The sequence below is a fragment of the Excalfactoria chinensis genome, chromosome 16, assembly GCF_039878825.1.
Source record: "Excalfactoria chinensis isolate bCotChi1 chromosome 16, bCotChi1.hap2, whole genome shotgun sequence".
NCBI classification, from domain to species: domain Eukaryota; kingdom Metazoa; phylum Chordata; class Aves; order Galliformes; family Phasianidae; genus Excalfactoria; species Excalfactoria chinensis.
The window spans coordinates 3,594,342-3,620,647 of record NC_092840.1 but is presented as its reverse complement, the minus strand read 5'-3'; the positions used below and the strand labels follow the sequence as shown (position 1 = coordinate 3,620,647).

General features: G+C 41.0%; 1 protein-coding gene across 3 annotated transcripts; it reads right to left on the bottom strand.

The window, feature by feature from the left end:
- Positions 1-64: 64 nt before the first annotated feature.
- SFI1 (SFI1 centrin binding protein) lies at positions 65-26,007 on the bottom strand. Of its 3 annotated transcripts, none has more exons than XM_072351235.1 (31): positions 25,862-26,007; positions 24,296-24,379; positions 22,817-22,993; positions 21,786-21,857; positions 19,690-19,797; positions 19,297-19,376; positions 18,430-18,547; positions 18,084-18,186; positions 16,864-17,020; positions 15,944-16,105; positions 15,368-15,438; positions 14,191-14,283; positions 13,696-13,793; positions 11,902-11,983; positions 10,867-11,045; positions 10,566-10,641; positions 9,707-9,802; positions 9,239-9,315; positions 8,738-8,840; positions 8,175-8,271; positions 7,396-7,556; positions 6,897-6,971; positions 6,529-6,603; positions 6,061-6,237; positions 5,084-5,325; positions 4,137-4,232; positions 3,136-3,397; positions 2,365-2,512; positions 1,566-1,689; positions 771-873; positions 65-302 (listed from the first exon to the last, which is right to left on the bottom strand). In XM_072351235.1, exons 2-31 carry the CDS (start codon positions 24,313-24,315, stop codon positions 195-197), a joined length of 3,540 nt encoding a protein of 1,179 aa, XP_072207336.1. In that variant the 5' UTR covers positions 24,316-24,379; positions 25,862-26,007; the 3' UTR covers positions 65-194. The 3 variants fall into 3 exon arrangements, with proteins under 3 accessions (XP_072207336.1, XP_072207337.1, XP_072207338.1); XM_072351236.1 differs by lacking the exon at positions 25,862-26,007 and adding an exon at positions 25,540-25,597; XM_072351237.1 differs by lacking the exon at positions 22,817-22,993.
- Between the last annotated feature and the right edge of the window lie 299 nt (positions 26,008-26,306).

Here is a 26,306-nt window from a genome sequence, read left to right as displayed (position 1 = left end):
TGTGGGTGCAGCGTGAAGTTTATTTGTTTAAAACCAGCTATGGTAGCAAAATAAAACAAGCAAGAATATTTAAGGTTAGTTTATAAAATAGAAATGCCACACCTAGAGTAAGAGAATGAATACATCTCTTTCCATACTCTCCTGCTATGAAAGGAGTGAAAACTGCAGCCATTCATACTCATGTTCACATGAATTCACATATCCAGAGCAACCTGAATAACATGCAGGCGAGCAACCAGGTTCTGAACATGATGTCTCTCTCGGTGTTGTGCTTTGGTGAGAGCACTGATCCTCCCCTCCAACTGAAAGTAAAAGAAGATGGCATAAGCTGATTGTACAAGACCATATTTAGTCTTTTTGACTGAGGAAGACAGAATGAGCTCTACCAGCATTTACATTAGTGGTCAGTGTAGTGTAGCTACACTGATGTGAGAATCCACAGAAAGTTTTAAAACAAATTATTAATTAAAAATTAATAAAAATTAATTAAACAAATATTAAATTATTAATTAAAATTAAAGTCTTCAATGGAGCTTGGAGCAAACCTTAGAAAATTCTATTGGAGCTGCAGCTATACTTCTGAACAAAGAAGATTCATTGACACAGCAGACTGTTGAGCTCAGCAGCCCACTTCTGCTTACAATTTTCCCCTTTTTTATTTTAGAAACAGCTCACTAATGATTCCCACAACCACCACTAGCCTTCAGCCTAAGTGTGTAGCACAGTGATGACAAGTTAGACTTTGCTTTGTTTGTTTGCTGTTTACTCACCTGGTCCAATTCTTCCTGAACTTTTTGTACGCTATCTTGATCCTGTGGTTGTACTCTCCTTTCTAGCCACTTATGTAGAATCTGCGCCTGCTGCTGACAAGACCTGATAAAATGGATTAGAAGGATTGTTATCCAAAGTAGGAGCTCAACAGTCTAATCCAACTTAGACATGTAATTGATGCCCTCATTTATTTTGTTTTGTTTTTGTCCCAAACCAGTGAGGGATAAAAGTATAAAAAGGGGAAAAGGGATGCTGGGAGGTGTATCTGGAAGGTGTGATCTCCACCTTTACTCCTATTTCCAGACCTCTGCATTTAATGACAGACCCCACTCCTCCAAGCCCCATTCTTTTTCAAGCACTTATATAAATTTTTATTGTTCTACTGGAGAAGTTATATATCAAACCTTAGCCACAATTTTAGTGGGCTTTTTGTTTGTTTGTTTTTGTGACAGCTGGAAAAACTAAGAATTTACCCCCTGTGATAAAAGAGCTGAAAGGTTCATTTGAGCAACTTTTTATTTGCATCACCTTCAGATTATGGCCACTGACACTTTGGTCAGTGTTTCTCCAGTAGTGTCAAAGGTATAACTAAACCAGTTGCAGACTGCAAAAGAAATTGTGCATGTACCCTTTTCTCCCATCTAGAGTGAACTCCTAAAAGGACGGAAATATTTGTTTAATTCACAGTTCTGTGAAACAATGGTTATTTTCAGAAGTGGACATGCTTATACAAAGAAATCAATATTGAGCTGACAGTATGAGGAAAGGCTGGCTGTGCAGGCTTTGCAACCTACTTGAGTTCTTGCTTCCTGCCAAAGTAGTACTGCATTTGCTGTTGGATGCTTTGGAGCTCTGCTTCTAGCTTTCTCTGTAGCACTGTTTCTTCTCTGGAACTGTGCTTTCTTTCTTCCAGTTCAGCTGAATGGAAGATAAAGGGCACAAGCAAGGGAAGAACATTTATTCTGTTTCTTCTTATCAGGAAAAGACAGGTTAATAGACAGAAAAGGTGGAACCCTTGAGTCCTTTTCAGATTTTGTAACTATGTAGCATCTGTTCACTCAAAAGATCATACCTAAGAGAGCAGGAGTCCTGACAGCGTTACAGGCTCTCGCTTTAAACATAACAATGACAAGAAACACTAATGAATAGTTCAGTACTACAAATGCTGCTTATAATTTTCTGGTTTATATCTACTGTAGGAGTAAGTATGGTTCCATCAAGATAAATGCAGTATAAAAGTGCTCAGACACCATTTATCCTTTGTTTTTCATTAGTACTGGGTGAATTTGACTCTCTCCAGCTCAGCTTCATATTCATGCTGGTTATAAGTGCATAACTCACTGCTAACACACAGGACTGCTAAAATCCTGAGCCCTATCAGTTCCAGTCCTTCCATCTCCATCAGGGCTTTAGTCCCATGCTTCAGCAGAATCCACACAGCTGTATTACCAGTCCAAAATAAATGACTGAATCTTCACCTCCTGATGCTGGCATACAAGAATGCCTTGTGTCCCACGTTTCAGAGTTGAACTGCAATCTTTCACAGACTGGAAGAGAATATGTAACCACTACAGCTTAGAGCTGAGGACCTACCTGCATTTTGGTGACTCTGTTTTCTCAGTAATTCTTCAGGTGACAGCAAATGCATCTGTAAGTTTGGTTGCAACTTCTCCAACTCTTTTCTCCGTTGACAGGCTTGGGAACGGGCTCCTATCTGACCATGCACAGGCTGACCTCCTTTCTGCAAGGTCAGAAAGACATTATTTTGTTCCTTGGAGGATTTCTTCAGTTTCCCACAAGCACCTGTCCCAAGCTACTAAGCCCTCCTCACGCTGAAACATTGTCTACAGATACTGAGCATCTCACAAACACCATTTGTTCTGTTGCTAGTCAAAAAAGGAAAAATAAGCTCTTTCTTTTACAGCAGAGAAATACTTCATCAAGATTAATACCTTTTATTCTGAGTGCATCTGAGGAGTTTAAAATGCAAGAAGCACATACTTGGAGGTGAAATGAATTTCAGTACTTGAGTCTTGGCTATAGCCAATGCTCCTAACCTAAGTTACTTAAATTCATGTAATCTGGTTGGCAAACTAACTACCCAAATTGTTGAAGGAGCTGCCCCTCAAGTTAACTGCTAAGAGGAACATCCTACTGGGAAGGACACAAGACCAGTACAAATTCTTGAATTATAGTTTAAAATGCACGGACTGGCCAGCAAGCAAAATGCTTTAGATTGGTGGTTCTCAAACATTCAGAGACAGTTCACTCGGTCAGTTTCTAAGATGACAGGTAGTACAAAATAACATGTGCTGACAGTAGCCCAGTGATGACACTAGTTTTTCCCTTCAGCAATACACTCACCATTTCTGCTCCAGCTTTCACTTGGGGCATGAAATATGAAGGAGTCCGTAACTCCGGCTTCTGACCAGCACAATGCACATCACTTGATCTTGATGGTACAGATGGGAGAGGAGTGTGTGTCAGAGAAGAGTAGCAGTGAGAGGTACTGCCCAGTTGAGAAAGCCATTTACAGGTGTTTTCTTGCATTTCCACTGTTAACATTAAATTCCCATTCTGAGAAGAACTTTTGTTCACATCTGTCAGCTGAAAAGGCGTCTCCGATCTGTAAAGGAAGAAGGAAAGTACCCACACATTTCAACCTACTGGTTTTATACTTTGCAGTCAGTGAAAAAAAAACAAAACCAAGAAACCCAGAATCTTGCTATTCCCTCACATACAGAAACAAGCTTCTGCTTTGTGGCGCACTGCTTTCTAAACCACCAGCAGTACAATACATGGCACAGAACTGTTAGAAACCCAACTTCATTCAGACCTGCACTGACCCCACTGTAAAAATAATTGAAAAATCCATTCAAATGGGAGAAAACAATCATATTTTGAAAAATGTCCAGTTGGGCTGTTCTGTTATGCAGAAGCAACCCTCAATTTAACAATAATAAAAACAAAATAAAACCGAACAAACGGAAAACCACAAAAAAGCAGCAAAGCAGTTAAGGTTTCTATGTTGCCAACCCACTCTGCTCCAGACCCTTCACAGTAACCCCAGCTGAAACAACCCTGGAGCTGACAATTCAGCTGAGTTTTGGAAACTGGTGATCTGTCTCATCTTTCCATTCAAATGTGGTGCTAATTAAACAAAGGCCTTGGTTGCTATTTAACTGACTTGAACGTTCCATTATTCTTATCCACTTCAGGATAAATCTGAAGTTTTCATTTTGATGGTACAGGACAATGCAAAGTCCCACAGTTACTGAATGCTTTGTATTACAAAACATGGAAATTTGAGAGAAGAAGCACAGCATAACACCCTTCTCCTTTACTATTAAGAAGAGATTTTCTACCTGGAAAAAGGAGTTCTCAACAGCTCCTTTCCTTCTAGAGATTTTATGAGGAAGTCAGGTCTTTGTGGTGGTAATGTTGCTCGATGAACAACCTCTCTGTAAAGAACAGAAACCATAAGGAATCATTATTATTTCAAATCGGCATAAGATGGTATTGCAGCTAAAGAAATAGTTTTATTCTGACACTTATCCCCTGCCTGCAAAATTGTCCTTGCATGCAATAGCTTTTAAAGACTACGTTTCAACCTGTATCAGTGTCACCATCTGGTTCACTGTATGTTTATTGTTTCATCAGACTTTATTCCATGACTTTGGTGGTGGTGGGGGGGGAGAGGGGGGAAAGAGTAATAGTAACAAGGGCAAGATAAGCTTTCATGATGGCATAAAATCCCTTCACCACACAATAATCAAGTGTTTCATTATGTAACAGATCCTATGACAAACGATCCATACTCCACAAATTCATGGTTGTATGTTGAGAAAGTCCTACTGGAAAGCATAAGGCTGAGATTATTTCACTCGTCACCAATAGAGAAGTCACAAAATTCTTTCAATCCTTAAAGGCCAATATATGTGCTACACAGCAGCTCTTGCATAACTCAGCAACACCAGCCATGTGGCAAAGTGTCAGTGAAGGGAAAACTGCATGGGAATAACCATCATGGGAACTGCATGCATCACCACTGTAAAAATTTGGAAACATACACATATAGATTTGTTTTTATCTATCTATAATCTCAGCTAAACAAAAGGACAGGGTGTTTTACTTTAAACCATAGACAAAATTGTATGTGAGATTCAAACAAGGGATGAGATGTAGTGCTCCAACATACAGATATGCATACATACGTATATAGACACACAGAGTGTATGCTATAGGCTGCATATATGTAGAACTATGTATAGACAGCAGAGGAATGCAGGAGAGACTAGAATTTTATACTCACAGCTCACTGAGAATTGAGTTACCACTAGCAAATGGGAATGGTAGATCACTGCATTTTGAAGGCCACTGCTTTTCCTCTGCTGAATGTCCTCTTGTTTCAAGGCTGTCATCAGGTATTTCAAACGTCACTTGCTTCTTCAGAGATGGCAGAAAAGAACGAGTCTTATTTAATTTCTTGTAGAGAGCCTTCTGTTTCCAGAGCATTGCACAACGAAGGACTGACTGGTGACGATTGTAGGCAGCCTGCCAGCATAAAGCATAGTAGAGTATTTGATGGCTGAGAGTAGACGTTAACACCAGCCCCACGTGGATAACATGGGTGAAATGAACTGCAATTCTGACGACCTGAGAGCCATACCATCTCTCCATGCTAAATCAACAGGTCCAGCATATTAACATTTTGATAAAGGGAATTCACTGAGTACTTCTGTAACAAGGCAGGCTGCACATGAATAAACAACAACCAATGTCTTGAAAATCCGGATAAGGGCTAGGAAAGCTGGCCAAGAAATGAAAGTAAATAAGCAGTGCAGGCATTCCTAGGTTCCTCTCCACACACAGGGCTGAGCAGATACTCCAAGGCAGAAGTGGCACCATAGCCAACATTTGCAAGCATAAGCGGTGCTGAATCTAAGGCAGGGTTAGATGCAGCTAAACCCTAGAGTTTAAGAGATCTTAGCCACAGGCAAAGGTTTTAACCAGCTACATTGTTGATGGCAGGATTTGGCCAGTTTTGAAGCAGCTTCATTAAGAAAGACTTCCAAATAGCAACACAAACCTGAACTGCTTTAGACTCAACTGGGCTGAAGGATAAGGTGCATTGCTTTGAATCACATGCAAAGGCATAAGTCAGATCCAAATAAGAGCAGAGATACAGAGCTCCAAGTTATATACACACTACAAACACATACACGGAGTCAGACTGATTATAGATCAGAACAGATCAGTGCCCTGGGTATATCTGAACTTGTCTCCTACCTTCATCTGGTTCTGGGCTTGGAGTTCTCCCCGCAGTTGTTTCATGCCAGCAGTGTACCTCAAAATCCTGGTTACACCTTCTCTCAGTAGGGCAGCATGATAAACTCCTTTGGCTTTTTCAATGCGTTCTTTGTACTGCTGTTGCCCTTGGGCAAATCTCAGCCAAGCGTTTAATACCTACAACATGAAGAGCAGACAGCTGAAAGTATTACAAAGACAAGTTCTAGGTGAGAGGCTCCCCCATGCAGACAAGAACATTCTCCATTCCACTGGACAGTAACAGGTATAGCTAAAGCAGGACACCACCACAAGGACAAGGAAATAGGGATTTAAGTCAGCTAAGACAGGATAGGGAAAACACACAGATTTTTTTTTAACTGAATAAGATGGACTGTTGAAGTCAGACCTACATATTATGTGCACAGCCTCAAGCACACCTGTCTGCCCCTGAGCCTCACACAGTCTTACCTTCCTCTGCAATGAAAGTGACCAGTGCCACAATGCTTGCACTGTCTTCTGTTTTTCCCATTGCTGCTGCAACAGCTATAAGAAAAAATAATATATATTGCACAATCAGGTCGGGAGTTTACATGTGCCATACCAGAAATACTAGCCAAATGCAGCATTAACCAAAGAGGAAGTGCTGGTAGAGCCATTGCTGAATAACCTATTCAGTTCACCCAGTATATGTAAGGTGTCTCCAGGGCCAATGAAACCAAGAATCCAGAGAATGTTTAAATAATTTTGTTTGGTCCTCACATGAAACAAATACGAAAAAGAAGAAGGAATAAGTATCAGCAAAGAGCTATATGCTTAACCAAGGGCCAATTCCTTACCCTTGTCCTCCAGCACAAAAAGAAATTAGAGCAAAGTCGATGAGTCATTAGCTGTCCTCCTTTTCTCTGCAGTAGCTGCAAGGCAACAAAAGTGAGATATTTACAGACAAATCCCATTTATCTGAGCTATATGCTACTAGAGCAGAACAAGTACCAAAGGGCCTTCATCACCTACCCTTTGTTGAAACTAGTGACCCTCAAATCCCAAACACCGTACAGTGTAACTCCATCTGCAAATTTTCACAACCCCAACAAAGACTTTACTGACAGTAAACTATTTCACATATTGCAGCCCAGCTTGTCATCTCCTGTTATATCTGTTAGTTATAATCAACACTTCTTCAAGCAAAGCACAAGCATGTTCCTTCCTCAGTGCACAATACACTTAAACTCTTCTTTGGCCAAGACTACCATTTCTTTCTCCAGACACCTCCTGCTCCTCTACATCAGCCGCTCCCCACCTAAGCAACTTGCTAGGGAGGCTGCTGATTCTTCTCACCTTCTTCTCAGTGCACCACTGATGATATTTCTTCCATTTTTCCAGATAATTCTGCAGTAGGTGCTGCTGATGGTGCTGCACTGCTCTGTGCTGCTGAAGCCTCATCATCAGACACTCCTTAGTAAATTCCTTCCAGCAAAGAAACAGGGTCTGTAAACGCACTATCAAGAGAAGACATATTAACTACCGTTCTGAAATAAACTATGAATCTCAGATAGTACTGACTGATCAGCTACTCCTCTAGGCTGTTTTGGCCATACTTCACATTGGAGTACTCAGCACTAGAAAGAAGGATGCTGAACCATATCAGATACCAGACCTTATGCCTTGCACTGTCTTGCAAGTGTTTCCAGATGTCACTGACACTCTTTACAATCTTTAGGAAATCATTTGACCCCTTTGTGCTTCAGAGTCATCATCCACACTGTTTATGAGAAATGACACTGCTTGCAGAGTGTGAGGGCCTTTTCACATTAATTATTAGAGGCAATAGTTGATAAAATGACTTGCACAGCCTTCAGAACAGAGATGTCTGAGCTTCTCAATATCAATAATGGAAAACTGTATTAAGGATGGAAGTGTTATCATCCATTATATAGAGAGAGGCAAAAGTCACATAAGCAGTTTTCAATAGAATGCTGGAGCACCAGTTCATTCCCCATTCTACGGGGCCTACCAGGCAGGCTTAAAATAAAGCTGCCCATACTGACAACACAAAAGACTGTCCTGCTAAACTATGCCCTTCTAGGGACTATACTTTAATATTCCCATCAACTCACCCATATCCAAATGTTTCCTGGCCTCTGTCACAGCTGCCACCTTCTGCTTACGGTGATACACTCGTAGTGAGGCAGTGTACCTCCACTGCAGCAACACCTAAAGGATATGATGCGAACAGGGGATAGGACACAGACTCACACTGTAATATTCTTAGAAGTGGAAGCAATGTACTCCATATTGCTGGCACCACAACCATTTCTATTTTATTTTTTCACATCAGGCTTAGCAAAAGGTGCAAATTTCCTATAAATGAAATGTCAGAGGGTCCCCCTCACATTTTTTTCCAAGGCATTTTTCTCTGTCTTCCACACAGGTAATTCTACTATGCAGTAACAGACTAATTCCTCCTAAGGAAATAGGGAGGAGGAAAGTAACAAGAACAACCATGAGCTCACACGCAGAAAACAGTTTCAGAGACACCTGTTGAAGTAACCTGGAACTGGGAATTTGGCTCTCACAACTTTTTAGACCCTTCTTGATAGTGGCTCTCAGATCAAGTTTTGTTTCCTTCTAATTGTACCACCTGACCTAGCATTTGTACAGACCTTAGTATCTGTTATACCTTTAACAGGATTGTTCTCTGGTAGTGCTCATCTGCTTGAGCAGTCACTTTTCTTTCATGTATAAGAGCAAGGGCATTTTCCCTCCATAAACACAGAAGCTGCCTGAAAGCAAAATGAAAACAAGAAAGTATTAGTAATGATTCTCACTTCACCTGGTAACTTCAGTGTTACAGCAGTCAGAATCCATGCACCGCACGGAATGACACGGCTTGCTGTCTGGTGTCTGTCATGGAACTGAACACAGATAAGCTCTTGCAAGAGTAACAGGCACAGTCAGTGAGATGGTAATAATAAAAGTAAAGCAAAATAGATAGTGACCCAGTAAGTGGCTGAATTCTTTTAGTTAGACCAGCACAGATACAACAATGCAGTGCACAGTCAATTCTCATCACCAAATGCTCAAGAATTTACAAGGGTGGCAAGCAAAAGAAACAGAGTAAATGATTATAGTACAGTTACTCCTCTCTCATGCTGCACTGCACAAGTAAATGCAACCTTACCGCAGCAGCAGTCTATTGTGCTGTTTCTCCTTTTCAGCTACTTGGTATAGAATGCAGTGAATGTTACTTTGATAACTCTGTAAGAAACACAGAGAGGAGAGACACTTCCTAAGCTGCCAGGACCTTTGAGGAGAAAAAATGTCTAGAAAATCTTAATAGCAACTTTTAGAATTGAGGATAAAAAAAAAAGTTCACACCACTGGAATCAAATGCTGTTTTTCTGAGATGAACAGTCATCAAGCACCAGCTAATGCTAGCTGCTGCATACCATTCACCACAGCCACAAGATGACATTGCTTCTTTCGCTCCGAAGAACAACTCATGTACCCCTATCCACATTGCAATTTCACTTTGCATACTTGATATGTAAATAACCATAGTGAAACAGCACATCAGCTTGTCATTTCTCACTTAAACACTTATGTACACACAGACAAGTTTCCATTAAAAAAAAGCATTCTCTCCTACCTTCCAGGCTGCCAACATCTTGCCCAGCAGTGTGCATTGATAATGCATGTCTGCTTGCACCAGCTTCTTCCACTTCTCACACTGATGACCCGTGTACTACATGGAAAGGAGAAAAAAAAGGCAAAAATAAATAAGTGATGAAGAGAAAACTAGGAATGGCAGACAGCAGAAAGAAAAGGACTATTTCTTAATCTCTGGGGAAACTCTGATCTTTTTATCTTGCTGCAAAAGGTTCACAGAGTGGCGCTGCAGTCTGCTATTCCTTTCAAAAGGGCTATATCAGGCCTTCCCTCCCCACCCTTTTTTCAGGAATCCTCCAGAAGAGCGGCTCAATTCACTCAAGTCATCAGTTTTGAAGCAAAAGACTAGCATCAACTTCAGTTTTCCCCAACTCTTACCATATGCTGCAAGACACACCTGGAACATCACATAATGGCAAGAGATGGCATAAAAGTTAAATGCCATTTAATACTACCTACTGTGGCTTGTGACAAACCAACCATACACCACAGCCCTGCTGCACATTCCCAGCTTAAATAAAGCTTTCAGAAGGACATATTTGGTATTCACTAGGAATAATTTCATCACTCTAACTATGGTAATATTCCTTGATAAGTCTCCAAAGCTACAGTCCCATTCTAACTATCCCTAGACGAGTTAACAAGAGGAAGACTAACTCCCTTTACTTCCTGCATTATCCCTGTTCCACCCAAACTGAATTGATATTAACCACCTGGGAAAAGAGGACTTTGCAAAGGTTAGTGTTTAAAATATTTTCCTTTAAAGTGTGGCTATATGGGTATAAGCAATCTGAATAAAATAAGGATTCAAGCTTTTCCCCACCTGTTAACTGTCTCACCTCTCTCCACTTGTTCCAAGATTGCTGCAGACATTTTGAATAGTGAAACCTTAAGGCTTCCATCTCCTTGAGCTTCCTATAGGAGAAGTAATTTAATTATTTCTCTCACAATGCAATCCATGTTACTGCACATCTTTAGCCTAAGTCCACACTTTGTATTGTCAGTTTACTAAGTAAAAGATAAACCAATAGAATCAAAAGCACAAATAAGGAGTCAGCTGCTGAATTAAATGCTGCTTTGTCAAAAGTAGACCACCATAGGGCCAGTCCAAATAATTCTCCACTTTAAAAAATGTCTTACTCCATTTTTCTCTCCTGAGTATTTTTCTTCCACAGATAGAAAGCATTCAGAAGAAGCACGTTCCTGTAGTGATTTCTTGCACGAGCCAAGTCCTCTTGCTCTTCCAGATGTGCAGCTGTTCTTCTACGCCAAAAGCACCAGAAAGAAACCAAAAGCTGCCTTTCATAATGAAGTACAGCCTATAATGGCGAGAAGATGGTAATGAATACATGAAACAGGTCAGCTGCGAGCAACAGAAAAGTTAACAGACAGAACTGCCCCATGTTTATCTTCATCTTTTCACACTGAACAGCAATGGACACAAAGCCTGACTGCTGTGAGCTCCTGTGAACTGTTCTACCTGTTCCTAAGTCTGTGGAGGGAGAAACAGTTATCAGAAAACAGCAGGCCAAAGAGAAAACATGGAAGCTAATAAGTAGCACATGAAGGACTCCCAGCTACTGATGAGTTCTGTTGAACTTGAACGAAGATAAACTCAGAAGAGTAAAAGTCAGATGCATCTCTACAAGGCCACCAGCACATGCTGACTGTAGGCTGTGTAACTTACACAGCATAAAACAAGGCAGTGGCTACTATGTATTTAAGACTGCAAGACTATATATACATCTTTGGAAATGAAATACTCCCTCAGGGATCTCCTGGACAACTATCTAGAAGCTGCTAGTGTTAGTAGAACCCTGCACTTCTTAAATACACGACATTGGCTCTCATTATTATTGTTTCAACCAGGTAACTATAAAATGGAGTAACAACATGTATATACGCTGTGAGGGAACGTGAACAGTTCTGATAATCAGTTGCCTGATTCTATTTATAAATAAGCAGCTTAACCTAAAACAGTGATTAGTAAATACTGGTTGTTTCTGTAACTTGGCTCCATCGCCAGGAAAAAAGGAATTTACAGCACCCAAGTCCATCTCATGTTAACTAAGGTTCACTGAGAGTGACTAAGAAAGCATCCCTCTATTTCATGAGCAAGGCCTGGTTTAAAAAACAAACAAACAAAAAACAAACAAACAAAAACGTGACTTTTACCCTGTTCTCTCCCATTCTGTATTCTTGCTGCTGGCATGCCTTTACCAACCATGTGTCAAGTACATGTCTCATCAACACCCTCCTGCAAATAAACAGGAAGACTATCAGCACAGAAGATAAATTCCTCCATACAACTTATTCCATGAACTTCAAAAGACCAACCTGCCTACAGCTTAAATAGCTACTTGATTTTCCACTTCAAACTAAAGCTCTTTGGAAATTTAGTAGCTACAAGTCCCCACAATTTTCTGAGTTAGAACAAGAAAGCAAACAACAAAAACTACCATACAATTAGTCTGCCCTCTGAAACATTAAGGATAATACATAAAGACAAGACCAATGAATTTAATGAAGTTATTATAATTGCTTGCTTTCATTCAGATAATTCAAAAGACTGTTCCAATTTCTGATTTATTTGTTTATTTACAAACATAGAAAATTATATAATAACTTTTCACTTCTCATCCATTATACATAGAGTCCAACTTCTCCTCCCCTGGCAATACTTTGAAGATCCTACTCTACTTTTATTTTTATTTAAAAACAAACAAAAAAGAACATTATAATAGAACATGAAAAATGTTATGACAACAAAGAGCACCATGGTCTGCTCTCAATACTGAATTAATTCTACCAAAGCCTTCTTTTTTTAAACGGTGCAAGGTTAGTTGTCATCATCAAATTTTCTCTCTCTCTAGATAAAGATAATCCTTCCTTGCTATTCTGCCTGCCTCCCAGTGATGGGCAGGAATTAAACAATGTCCCAGAAATGTAATGATATGTATTTGTAATTGAGCACTATATACTCTCACTAAGAACATGCATATGGTAGAAGCATCTCATTCAGACTGAGCTAGTCTAGTAGAAACAGTACACACCCAGCACTACGTTTGTTATTTCTAAAACTCAGTCGTGGGTGTACTAATGAGATTGTTAGCTTCTCTAAAGTTTAAAATATATTTTGGACTCTCACCAGGCAATTTATGGTAGGTAGCTATTATAGCTCATTTTAATTTTATAGCTTGGTAAACAACATGAGTTAAGTGGGCCTTCCTGGAGGATACTGGAAGCTGCCAATAGTTTTCAGTTTCAGCTTGAGCTTTGGAATCTGTGCACTGTACAAGTCAGCATGCTTTACTGAGCAGCACAGAGCTGTCTTGTAGAGGCCTCATTCTTCCCTGCTAATCCTCATCCAGAAATGAAGAAAGCTCTAAAGCAACAGCATTTGGAGTACTTGAACATCCTGCAATTTTTGAGCTGACTGATGGCAGCATTAAGAACCCAAAGACAGAAAAAGCAAAAAATTCATTCAAATTCATAACATGTACACCCAACCAAGCTCCACAGGTCAAATTTAAAAGCATTCTAGCTGCTTTGTTTATGATGACTTATTTCTATGACTAAATAAACTCAACCTCTACAAAAAGCCTTATTTTCTCTACTGCAATACTTCCAACATCAGAGCTAGGACATGAGTCATTGGCTTCTCACTCCCCACAGAGCAAAGCAGCAGAAAGATGTGGAGCTCTGCCTGTGCCCATGTTCCACTCTACTACTTCTCACTGGCAAACTTCCACTTTTTGTATCCAATACTGACAGGTCTCCAGCTAGGCTTAATCCATCTCCCCATCACATTTTACAACATAGGAGATACAAATTGTTTTTCACAGAAAAGATATGAGCAATTTGCATCAAGATGGTCATGCTCCAAAAGGTATTAACAGATACTAAATCAGAACCAAGGCTCAAAGATCTCAAATTTGTATAGATTTATATGAATACGTCTCTGCATACCTGTAATGGACACGAGCCACAGATGTTAATGCCTGCTGTTGTTGTTCCTCTTTCTCTTCCAAACGGGACTTCCAATAGTTCCAGAACTTCTGCAGCACCTGAAACAAAATAATAAAGATATGAAAAACAAAGCCATTAAAGGAAGGAGAAGAACCCAAATAAAGACTAAGTGTCTCACTAAACTTGCATGCAGCAGGCAACCACTGCTGCAGCATGCTGCACTGCTTCACAAACTTCTTTATTATATGCTTTAAGTTATTCTGGCCAAATAAAAAATCATGATAAACATTAGAAAACACAAAACTAAAATAACATACCTAAGGTGGACAACAGACTTAAGCAAGAGATTTTCTGTGGCTATTAGTATTTAGGAGCAAAGCCGGTAATCTAATTAAAACATATATATATTTTGTAGCTGAAAGTAGTATCCGATAGGACAGCACAGGAAAAACACTGAACAAGAAAAAAAATAAAATCAATAAAGGTCATACTTACTGTAACTCGATGCTGGTGGAATGACAGATTTTTTCTCACTTGATGAAGATGACTGTTCACGACATTCTGCTGAAGACCCTTAAACCCAAACTTCTGTAGGAGCAAGAAATGCAAACAACTTTTACAAAATCCAAGTCAGCAAGCACTCATCAGTTTAGAACTGGCTGCTCCCATCAACAGATAACTGATGTTACTCCTGGCAATACCTAACATTTATGACCTCGTCATCAACAAAGCCATCCAATTTCCTCCCACAGATCATCACTTCTCCAGTTAAACTAAAACTCCCTTCCACCTTCTCAAGGTTTTACATGAGACAACTAACTTGTTCTGCAACTGTCAACACTATTACTCAAGTCCTTTCCTCATCTACACCCTCCTTCAGTTCAATATTCAAGTAACTTACTTCTTATTAAAAATAGAAAAGGTCCACTTTCATTTTAGACCTTCTCTGCACAAGAGAAAAAGCATTAATACACTGAAGCAGCTGCACTTCTTTCAGTCTACAATTCCACAATACTTTGGCTCATGGATGAACACAGTAAATGAGTTAAACTTGCTTTAAAGGGCTCTTACAGTCACTAACATTTTCAGTCTATGATCCAATCAGATTTACTGCCATTCTTTTGATGATTCACACTTAAATGAATTCAGTTTTAAAAAAGCTGAAGACTTGTGTCCACCTTTCAGGCAGTCCTCATAGACTGGAGGGGAGGGGTGAATAAAAACACTCAACTCACTGCATACTCTATCTCATGTGAAAAGCATGTATGGATTACTACAGAGGAAGTTTAGATAATTATCCCCAGAGCAAAACAGTGTAAGTAGGCAAACAGGGTAGTGATACATAAGAGAAATAAGGAAAAGAAATCACAGAAAATACAGAGGAAATTTTTATTTCATGGTGAAAAGGTTAGAGAAAAGCATAGCTAGCCTGATATAATCAAGATTAATATTTTACTTCACTAGTTTCCTAATTGGAATAATAACTATTTCAGAGAGTAGCACAGTTTCCCCATCTGGATTCACTGCCATTCTTTATCTGTGGTAGAAAATGGCACACTCCCCACTTAGCACCCATGTACCACTGTTAGCACTCAAGGCACGGTGCTAATCAGAAGTGCTTGAATTCTTTCCATGGTCTCTTCCCCATGATGTAACCTAACCGTGCTCTTACCAACATCTGATGTCTGTGGTGCTTTTCAGCCAGTTCACATTGCTGAGTCTCTTCCACACACAGTACAACATCTGTTACTGAGTTAAAGCATCTTTTACACATGAACACTCACCCTGATAAATTCACAACCTTCTCTCACAGACAGGAATGGGATCTCCATCTAAATTTGTTTCAACATTTGAATTTGCAGCACTGTTATTTGTAGGGAGATATCTTGATCACAGTCAAGTTTGTATTGCAGTAAACTTTCCAAATCTACATTTCTAATTGCCAAAAGGACAGCTCTAGATAAACTCTGACACAAGAACGCTACAGAAAACAAGCTCATTGTATACAGCTTGATGCTGACAGCTTCACAGATTCTTCTCTCATTTACAGGCATTTTTTTCCTCCTGCAGGCTTAGTTAACATACTGTGGTCACAATAACTTTATTTAGCATGGCCTTACACACATCCTTCTAATGATACAATTGTTACCCATGCTGCTACATGATATTCACACTTATTAACCAGTTCCTTCCCCTGCAGTGGTGTTTTCAACCTGTCCCTACTAGTGACCACACAGAAAACGGATACAATGCTTCCAGCATGCAAAGGCTCTCCTTAAGGTAATCCTTGCTGACAGTTTTGCAAGGTCCTTTTGGTAAGCATGCACTCTTCTCCTGCACTTCCACGACAGACACCAATCTGAGAAATACTGCCGGACTACCCTGCCTCGGTGATGCTCTTGAGCCAGCTCTAGAAAGAAAACACACAAATAGTTTATAAATTATCCCATTTTAGACTCATTTACTTCAGGTCCAGAAGCAAAAGTAGCTCTAACACTTAAAACGGTGGTAAAAACTCACAGTTAGTGCTCAGCTGTAGACTATATTCTCCCTTTTGATCAGAAACATAGTTTTAAAGCAGTAAACTCATTGTACTAATTTAAGACAGAAAACAAATTCATTTAACAAGTGCCACGGGGTCACCTATTCAATATATACAAGCTCACATTTCACTATAGTTGTTACCAGCTTTCAGATAGCCAATCTGGACTCTCTTCCACTATCATCCATTAACAGGCATTCACCCAAACATCTGAATTTGTCCTGGTGACTTCAAGGGAGAAACAACAGAATTAGTGTAATTATCTTTACTGCCCTGTAGGAGCTACGATTTGTTCAATTACCAAGAAAATCCCCACACACAGACTGGTTGATGACAGTCCTGAATCAATCCTTCTCACATTTCTCAATCAGAATAGAAACTGAAACACACAAGGTTTTCTCACGGTAACAGTAAAGCATTTTCTTTTAAATCATGTGTGGAGCAGCTGATCTTCCTGTCAGTTCAGTACAGAACTTGAGCCAGACAGTGCACTGCCCAGGTCGCATCTCACCATTTGTTGAGACTGCAGCTGCAGAAGCACTGCAGTGTCTGATGTAATAAACATAACAGTGCTCTAAGCAAAGGGGCTAAGTCCTGTCCTGCCCTTACTCACCATTTTCACTCACCATTCTGACATTTCTTTTCCCTGCGGACGTTCACATATTCCAGCCATGCTTTCATGCACCTCTTCAATCCCCTGTGCACATGGTGAGTTATTGCCCTAGTTTCCTTCTGCTTGTCACTCTGGCTGTTTAAATACAGGTCTCGCCACTGCAGCCAAGCCTGACAGGACAATTGAGAGAGGACAGAAATGGGAAAAAGACAAGATTAGGGAAATAGAACAAAGAAGGGGTAAGGCAGAACACACAGTAAATACAAAATCCCTCATAAAAGTGGAAGCCATGAGCAATGAGCTTTCCTCCAAGAAAACCAAAACCAAACCAACAAAAATCTACAATTACTTTAATCATTTTTGGGTGGATGATAAAGTGCAAACCATGGTCACCAACCTTCCCCCAGCCAATTTAATAACTTGACATTCCTCCTGAATTTATAGCCTTCCTTCTCACTCTAGGTCATTCAAATACCCAAAGGAACAGAAGAGTGGAATAGGTGGAGACACAGAGAATGTCCACTTAGTACTATATATGGGATTTTTTGGTCATTTTTTATATTCCCACTTTTTTTTTTTCCCCTTAGAAGTCCAAAGTAATATTTTCTGGATAACAGACTTTCAGAAAGATGACTTCCCAAACCATAAGATTATCTCAATTATCTCTTTGGTATAATACTGTCTTAAAACAGGTAGTGCTGCCATCTTAGACTGAAAGCAGAACTAAATAGCATCATGACTTCTTTGCTTTTTTTTTTTTTTTTTTAAAGGAACTGGACAAAAAGCACCAGTTCCATGGAAAGAAAGAAAACTACATTGCTCTCACTTTAGCTGAAACAAAGGAACTGACAATCCCTCAAGACTATGAAATGCTAGATGGAACTTCCTTACTCAAAATAGAGTTAAACACACTGACATAAATTCACTAGGAATGTGAAGGAATGTTGTCTTACAAAAAGGCAAGTTGCTGTCAAACAGGTGACCGGTGCTTGTCTCCTAACAGAATAGTAAACTGGCTGCTTCCTGGCAAATATAAGAAATGGTTCCAGATTGCTCTGCCTACGTTTCTTGTAAATATTTTTTCTTGTAAAATAATCAAACAAAAGGTACCATAATTTGCAAAGAAAATTGCAGAGACTTTTTTATTATTCTTATTAACCAGCAACATATTAGTAACATCTGCCTGCAAATTAAACATAAGAAATGGTGGCGTCTGGGCTTCCTAAAACTTACTCGAAATTGCAGGCTCTGAGCCCAGTGCTGCAGAGCCAAAATATTCATTTTACGTCCAGTATAGATCTGACAGCATCGTCTTCTCCACACCGCCCATGATACCCTGCAAAACAATATTACAAATATTCAAATGCAGGTTCCACAGCTTTGTGCAAGAAATCATTTTCCTCACACTGGAAAAGGTACAAACAGAGACCTCTAAAGGCCACAATCTATGGGCATACTAGAGGAATTCAACTCCAATTAAACTTGGAACAAAGTCACTGTAGGAAAAGATTACAGAATACAAGCAAAAATCATGGCCTTATGGTCATTATCTCTCTGCCTATTTCCACTGCATTCTCACCGCAAATGGGTTCTTTCCCTGAATGCCAGTGCCACAGCCTGCATCCTTTCTTTTGTCCTTTGGACATCCACATAAATCAGCCAGTGCTGCCAGGTCCTGAGCAGTTTTTGTTTCTTTGCTGTGCAAAAGAAAAAATTATAGCACTTGAAATTCATACAAGAATCTGGCATTTTTAACTACTCTGTACCACCGCTTGTCACCAACCTCCAGCTTCCCCACCCGAGCCCACAGTGACACCTCGTGGAAAACCCTAAAATGACAGCAGAGTCACAGCCACAACCACCCACACCCACAATATTCCCTGAAACTGAAGGAAGTTGCAACCGACATAGGCAACTTCATCAGTAAAACACATCCAATGCAGAGCAAAGAAGTTTCATAAGACAAAATAACTTCAGAAGTTTGGGCTTCTTTTCAGCTGCACAGCAAAGCTGGAAGGAATCACAAGTTCAGGGGAAAAAAAAAATCAGAGTTAAGGTTTTACCACAGGGAATCAACGTCTTATTTCTATTGCCACAACTGATAGAGAATTCCAATTACACATTCTAGTCAAAAATATCTGTTTGAATAGGTAATGTGATAAAGTATAAACACAAACAAACACAAAAATGCATTTCAGACCAGACGAAGAGGCCCTTCAGCTTATTCACCAACATCCTTAACACAGTGCACCAAAAGGAACCCCTTTGCCAGTGCACCTGATGGTGCACCAATGCACCTGAAAGCATTACACCTTCATAGGGCGAAGGGGTAAATGCACAAACACATTCAAAGGACAGATTCTGTGCAAGCATTTCCCCTTTGGAAGCCCCCATCTCAGTATGTCCCCAAAGAAAAGTAGTTGGACTTTTTTTTTTTGACACTTACCATGAGACTCTGCAATATAATATTTGTCCCTCTTTCCTCGCTGCTGGAATACATAGGCTCTCCAAGCCTTGAATATCAAACTGTGGAGTAAATGCCCAAAAAATGAAAGAAGTTATTTGGTAAAATAGCTACCAATGCCTAGAAGTAGGATTCTTTCAAGTTCAGCTGCATTCTAAAGATATGCTTGATATGAGATTTTGAGTTCAACCGAAGAAAATAAATTTAAAAAGTGAGGAAGAAAGATATATTAAAATTAAGCAATGAAGACACTGCACTTGACCTAGAAGCACTACTGGTATTACTTAGCCACTAGTGATAGTAACTTCTTCAGCACCCAATGACAGTTTTTTATATTACCATATATGTACAGTGATAGAAAGTAATTTGACAAACCTGCAATGGCTGTCTGCTCTGACACCAAGCTGTCTTTCCCTGCAAACAGTCCACCATTCCCTCCACACTTTGAAAGTTTTTTGTAGGATCTTCTGCTCATACAGGCATCTGGACAGATTGAAGATTTACAAGGGAAATTTCAGATTTATTTTCATGGTTGAACACAAATAAGATTAATGTAGATTTTCCAAACTTATCTGAGTAAACTAACAGCATCTATTGCATTTTAAAAATGCTACCCTACTGTGATACTTAATGGACATGAAGCACTCACTTAATTGACCCTTGTAGTCAAGAAAGGAAAGACAGACATTAACTAGTTTGCCAAATAACTGAGTGCCAGTTGACTTGAAACATATGAACAGCTCACATCTTTTTTGCTCAGTTCTGTTTTAATCAGCACACAACTGGTCCCAGTGATTAACAATGATGCACATATGTTCCCTGCCCAATTCTAGTCTTAGACCAGTTTAGTTTTAGATATTGAAATAACCACTTGATTTTATAATGCATTGCTATTTCCATCGTATTCTTAGAAGCAGCATGCTGATCTTAAGTCATCCTAAATTCAAAATCTCCCCAGAGATCATTTAAACATGCTTAAGAACTACATCAACTAGTTGAACAGCTTCAGTTTTCACACAGATAATGGACATCACTTCCCCTTCCACATGGGTGCTAGGGCACAGAACAGACTTACATGTTGCGTTTGGCCTTCAAATCACTTAATTCCCATAGAACAGCCTCTATTTTTATACCCAAATTTAATCATCACACCAGACCAGGTAAAAAGTGATGTTGCATTCCAAATGAATTGTGAACAATTGAAAATTCAGCTAGAAGAGGATCCTTAAGATGGAATTCAGATTCTGATCACTGATAGAATAAGATTGACTCTAACTAAAAAGAAGGCTCATCATCTACTATTAGATATCCCAACACTTCCTCCATTGTTTTTATTTTGGAGGAAGAGAAAGAAAATGGAAGCACCCATGCAAACACAGGCTAGCAAATAAAAAGCACACAAGCCCAGAAGAGCTTTGAGAAATGGGTCTCTTCAACAGGACTGGGTTCAGAATACCTCTATGCTCCTCACTGAAACATGCACAAATCCTTCCACAATTCACAGCTACCTACCCCATGCCAAGCTGCTAAGTCATTCCAAGCACCCAAGCAGGGAAAAAAGAAAAAAAAGAAATGAGCTCTACATTATTTGTTTGATTAGGTGCACTAACAGAACATTGCAAACAAAAGCTATGGAGAACTGGGAAGTCCTAAATCTAAACAGGCAGTTAATCATTGTTTATGTCCCTTGTTGAACCTCAGAAAATGTGTTTCACTCATCTTCCTTAATAAAGAATGAAAGAAATCAATGTTCTGAGTTTACATGCAGCCAAAGCAAGCAATGCAAATTCAGTATATGGGACAGAAGAGCAATAAGGTTCACAGGACAGCTTCTGTTCAGCAACTAAGACAGGCCCAGCCAGAAGGCATTTAATGCTGTACAATGAAAGTGAATAACAAGCTGATGGGTCTTGCTCTGACTGTAACAAATGCAGCTCTTCCCACTAGGAACTGCACCAGTTCCCAAGGGTGTGGTAAAGCAAGAATGAACACGCAAATTAAAATTAAAGAAGAAAAGAGTATCAAAGTGCTGATTTTTAGCAGCTGATAGAACATCAACAACAGAAACGAATCATTTACCAAATGATTTCAAAGTCAGACGCACAAATATAGACATGCTAAAAACAATACTTCAAGCAGTAAAATGAACTGGAGATCTGTTTGTGATCAGGATTATGCATAAATCTGAAAGATCATTACATATAAAGCAGATATTACAATCATACCCCATCATTTGTATGCCTGCACAGTTGAATTTCATCAAGACAACTAGAGTTCCTCTGAATTTAGTTAGTAAGGTTTAGCCACAATTATTGACAAACATCCAAGTATTTTCTTGTCAGCCAGTAGACTTTTAGCCCAATGTTACAGTACTAAGCCATATTTTAAGAACAACAAACACCCCCCAAACAAACAAACACCATCAAAAAGACAAAAATCCATAGCACCACAATTTCTGTAACTTCACCTACCTGGCTTTGGAAGGGAGAACCCGTCCAAATGTCCTTTTTGCCCAGAGATAGAAGAACTTCCCTTCTAGGTAACTGAAATATAAGTAAAGCTTACAATCTTTGTACTCTTTGTTAACACCCAGGCAGCAGTAAGAACAGGAACTAACTCTACTTGTAGTTTCAGTAAACACTAAGTGTCTGATTTTACAGAGATCAGGGGCAAAATATTTACACCCTGACATTAGTACCTGTAACCAGAACTACTCATCCAGCATACAGAGAGGTCAGTGCACCACTGCAAAGCTGAGATGTTTTCAAGCAGCCCACTTCCTTCCAGGGATATGAAATATCAGGCTGCTGGTTAACTGTGGTGTATTTTTGTGATTGAGAAGAGGTAACATTAATGCTTCTCTGCAGTGAATCAGCTGTATCAGACTTTCCAGAATAGTTAGGCCACTCTAATGTTTACCCCTGAAACAGAGAGACCTTTCTTCTTCCCACCTCCCTCATAGTTCTCTACAGATACCAGCTCAACACGGCAATCTGTGACTGCGATACTATCACCCTTGTTTTCAAATGGTGTTAAGAAATAGCTGGTTCAGAGATGGCCCCAATAAGCAACAAAGCTGACACACAGCAATTACAGCATACTTCCATGAAAAGGGCCTCCCTCTTTCAGCAAGCCTGAGCAGCTACATCTGCTCCACCAGCTGAACAAAATACTACCATGCTTTTGATCTATAGGTAATTACCACCCCATTTTAGTCAAAATTACTTCAACAAACAAAAGAAGTAAAGAAAGAGAAGAGCAAGATTAAATTATTATACCTTGGCAAGCCTCTAGCAACACATACTGTTCAACAGCCATTGTTAAACTTTACATTAGAAAATAGAAATGTAGGAAATCTGAGCAAATACACATCCTCAGGTTAACGCACGAAATCTTCAGAATAAGACCTCTGCCTTAGCCTCATTTGTACTATTAGAACCACACTTCTCAATGTGTGAGCCCCACACTCTGCTCAGTAAAAGATACATAATGCATTTATCACCTGGTTTGGAATTCTTTTAACCTTCTTGCCTGACTCCAGGCATACCCAACTTGATCCAGACTGTCATCGCATCTGTCCTGAGACTGCCTGACAGGTGGGTGAGCAACAGATTGTGCAACTGCCTGTATTTCAGGCTGAGGGAGTTGTTGGATAACATGGAACTTGACAGGGTTTAATCTTAAAAAGAAAAAAAAAAAAAACAACCAAAAACTTTACACAAAGCTGTATTAAAGGAATTATTCCAGTAAATTAATATATTACAAAAGCATGCAATTGCATGCAGAAGCTGACAGCTACGTGATACTAAAATGTTTTCCTAACACCCTGACTATTTTCACAAATTCAAGCTCTAAAAAAGCAAAATATCAAAGCAAAAATATTGTCCATCTATTTTACTTTCTCATGTAATTCTGGTTTGGAAAACAAGAATAATAAAAAAATCTAACAAGATGAAACTTGCTGGGCAAGTTGTACTGAAGCTTCTTTCCCAAAACAAATACTGCAGTCACCCCCAAAACCTGCACTTTAGGACAACATATTCCTGAACTCCATAACAGGCAACAGAACAGAATAGGCTCAAGTCTCACCCTAGCAATCAGTTGAACTGAGCTAGGAAAAACATGGTGGTAGCCTAGAAAAGTCTTGCTTCCAAAAAGGTACTGGAACAATCCACACCAATAAGTTGCAGGAGATCAGCTGAGTAAGTATGCACAGCATGAACAGCAAACCACTGAAAATGGACAAAGAAACAACAACATCCAGTAGTTTAATAGTTCAAACCTCATAGGAGGAAACAGTAGTTTTGACTGTTCCAGTGCTCTGCAAAGAGCTAATGAAAGAATAACAAGATGCACATCTTGCAAAAGAAATAAATTCCTCCTGTACAAAATATTATTTGAGCATCTCCAGTAAGAGGTGGGGCCCATCCTGCTGACAGAAGAATTCCACGCATGTAAAGATGTGCAGTAAGGGCAACCGTATCCACTTGGAAGAGTTTCAGTCCAAGCACTTGTAAAGTTACCTAAAAGAGCTTTCAGCACAAGATTTTGTACACATCTACAAGGCCCAGCTTCCTCTAAAACCTTCTGAACCGTTCCAAAGCAAACTCAGTTGGACCATTAGCAATGAAACATTACAAAGTAGTTAAAAACAAACAAACAGCTTGGGTAAAACATACTGAAATGTTGTGTTAAAGGCAAGCACAAAATGTCTGCATGTTTTACCCAAGCAGCAGACATAGTGCTCAAGGAACACTGTTTTTACTGATAGTGTTACAATAACAAACCCACACACAGCCATTTGGTTACCTGAGAGCTTATTGATATTTGAAGAGGAATACTTTATGATTAATAACATCCCACAGAGACCAATAAACATCCTTATGAAAATAGACATCTGCTGCCTTACTGAATTTATAAGACGTCATAACAAAGTTAACAGCCAAGGTCTTTAACAAGTAAGCATGTTATTATTGCTTACCTCCCTTTGGATTTCTCCATTTTGCAACAGTCCCAAGTCTGCAGGAAATAAACGCACGCGCTGCACCGAGCTGCTGTGTGTTAGCTTTGGATAAAGAAATTTGTCCTGGTTATTTGTGAAAAATCCATCAGATGGATTTATGTAAATCACAGAAATGTGGAATCATAGAATCATTTGAGGTGGAAGAGACCTTTAGGGTCCAACTCCCCTGCAGTACACAGGGGCATCCACAGATGATCAGGTGCTCAGAGCCCCAACCCCTGACCTTGGGTGTTTGGAGGGATGGGACACCACCACCTCCCTGGGCACCCTGTGTAGTGCCTCACCGCCCTCATGGTAAATAAATATTATCCTTATATCCGGTCTAAATCTTTTAGCATGAAACCATTTCCCCTTGTCCCATCACAACGGATCCTGCTAAAGAGTCCATCCCCTTCTTTCTTACAGCCCCTTCAGGTACTGAAGTGCTGTTCCCAGCTCTCCCAGGAGCCTTATCTCCCTGCTGCACAGCCCCAGCTCAGCCTGTCCTCACAGGGGGCTGTTCCATCCTATGTACTCTGTATCTGCAGAATGGCAGGAACTCCACACACCCCACCTGAATATACAAAGAGCACGATGCATTTCTAGATATTGAACATGGAAAGCATCCACCTGCACACTCGCAGCCTTGCTGACCTGAGTGATGTTATGCTGGCAGGCAATATTGTTGACAGGCAGGCTACTGTTGTAGGCAACAAACAGCCCAATGACAGAAGCTGTGCCTAGGTTAAGCAGTGCTAGAAAGACGGTGTAAAGTGGAACAGATGACCATAGGGCCAATGAAGGGATAGAAAATCAGTCCATAACCAATCCAACTCCACTTCTAAAAAACCTAGAGCATCCACAAACTCAAGAAAAGGAATAAAACAGCAAATTCCATGCAGCAAAACTTCTGGGCCTCAGAGAAAGCAAGGCTCTGTACAAACTCCAGAGCTCGCAGCTAGCAACCGTTTGTTAAATTTCAACGTGCAAGATTTAAGGTGTGATAAAACACCTCACTGCAGCCAGGCTGAATGCTGAGAGCCACACGATGCGTCGGAAGGGCCCTTACAGCCCCCCCACAACCGACGCCGTAGTGGGCGGGCTGCCCACCACAGAGCAGCCGCCCAGGGCTCATCAGCCTCGAGATGGGGCCTCTCTCAAAGATGGGGCCTCTCTCCACCTGCACAAAATTCCCTCCGGTAGAGAAGAACCAGAACCTGAACCTGAACACGTTTTGTGCTTCCGGACACACAGCCGAGAACCGCAGGGAGCGGAGCGGAGCCGGCCCACAGCACCCTACGTCCCACAGCAGCTCCGCCCACCACCACCGAGGCCGGACCGCCGCCCGCGCGGCGCAGCGCCCCCTGGCGTCACGGAGGAGCGGCGGCCAAGCGCGGGCTCCCAGCGGGCCACAGACCGCGGCCGGGGGGGGCCGGAGAGCCACGGCCCGGAGCGCCGCTGTGCTCTATAAGGGGTAGAGCGGAACGACGCTTTGTCATTTATTTTAGGGAACGTATGCTGCAAGTATCCCTTAACTCGCATTACATCAATGCTTCCGTTAGCCGCCGGCAGGACGGCGTGTCCGCCACTGGCAGGAGCGGCTGCCGTGACACGGGCTGTGCCGCCCCCTCCCGAGATCGGCTTTGCCGTCAGTCCCGGCCCGGAGCGCCGCTGAGGCCGCGTTCCCCCCGTGGAGCCGCTCCCGCCCCTCTCCGCTCCTCCGTCCCCCCGCCGCGGCCGCCGCCCCGCCCGCACACAGCGCGCACCGCGTCCCGCGGGGCTGCCCGCCCAGATGCCTGCGGAGCCCCGGGGCACCCCCAGCCCGCACCCACCCTCCGCACAGCTCAGCGCGGAATCGTACCAGCGGCGGGAGAAGAGCAGGAGGCGGCGGGCGGCACTCGGCACAGCACGCAGCGCGGCCCCGCGCCCTTCCCGCCTTTTCCAGTCAGGCGCCGCGCGAGGGAGCCCGGCCTCGCGCGCCCTCCGCCGC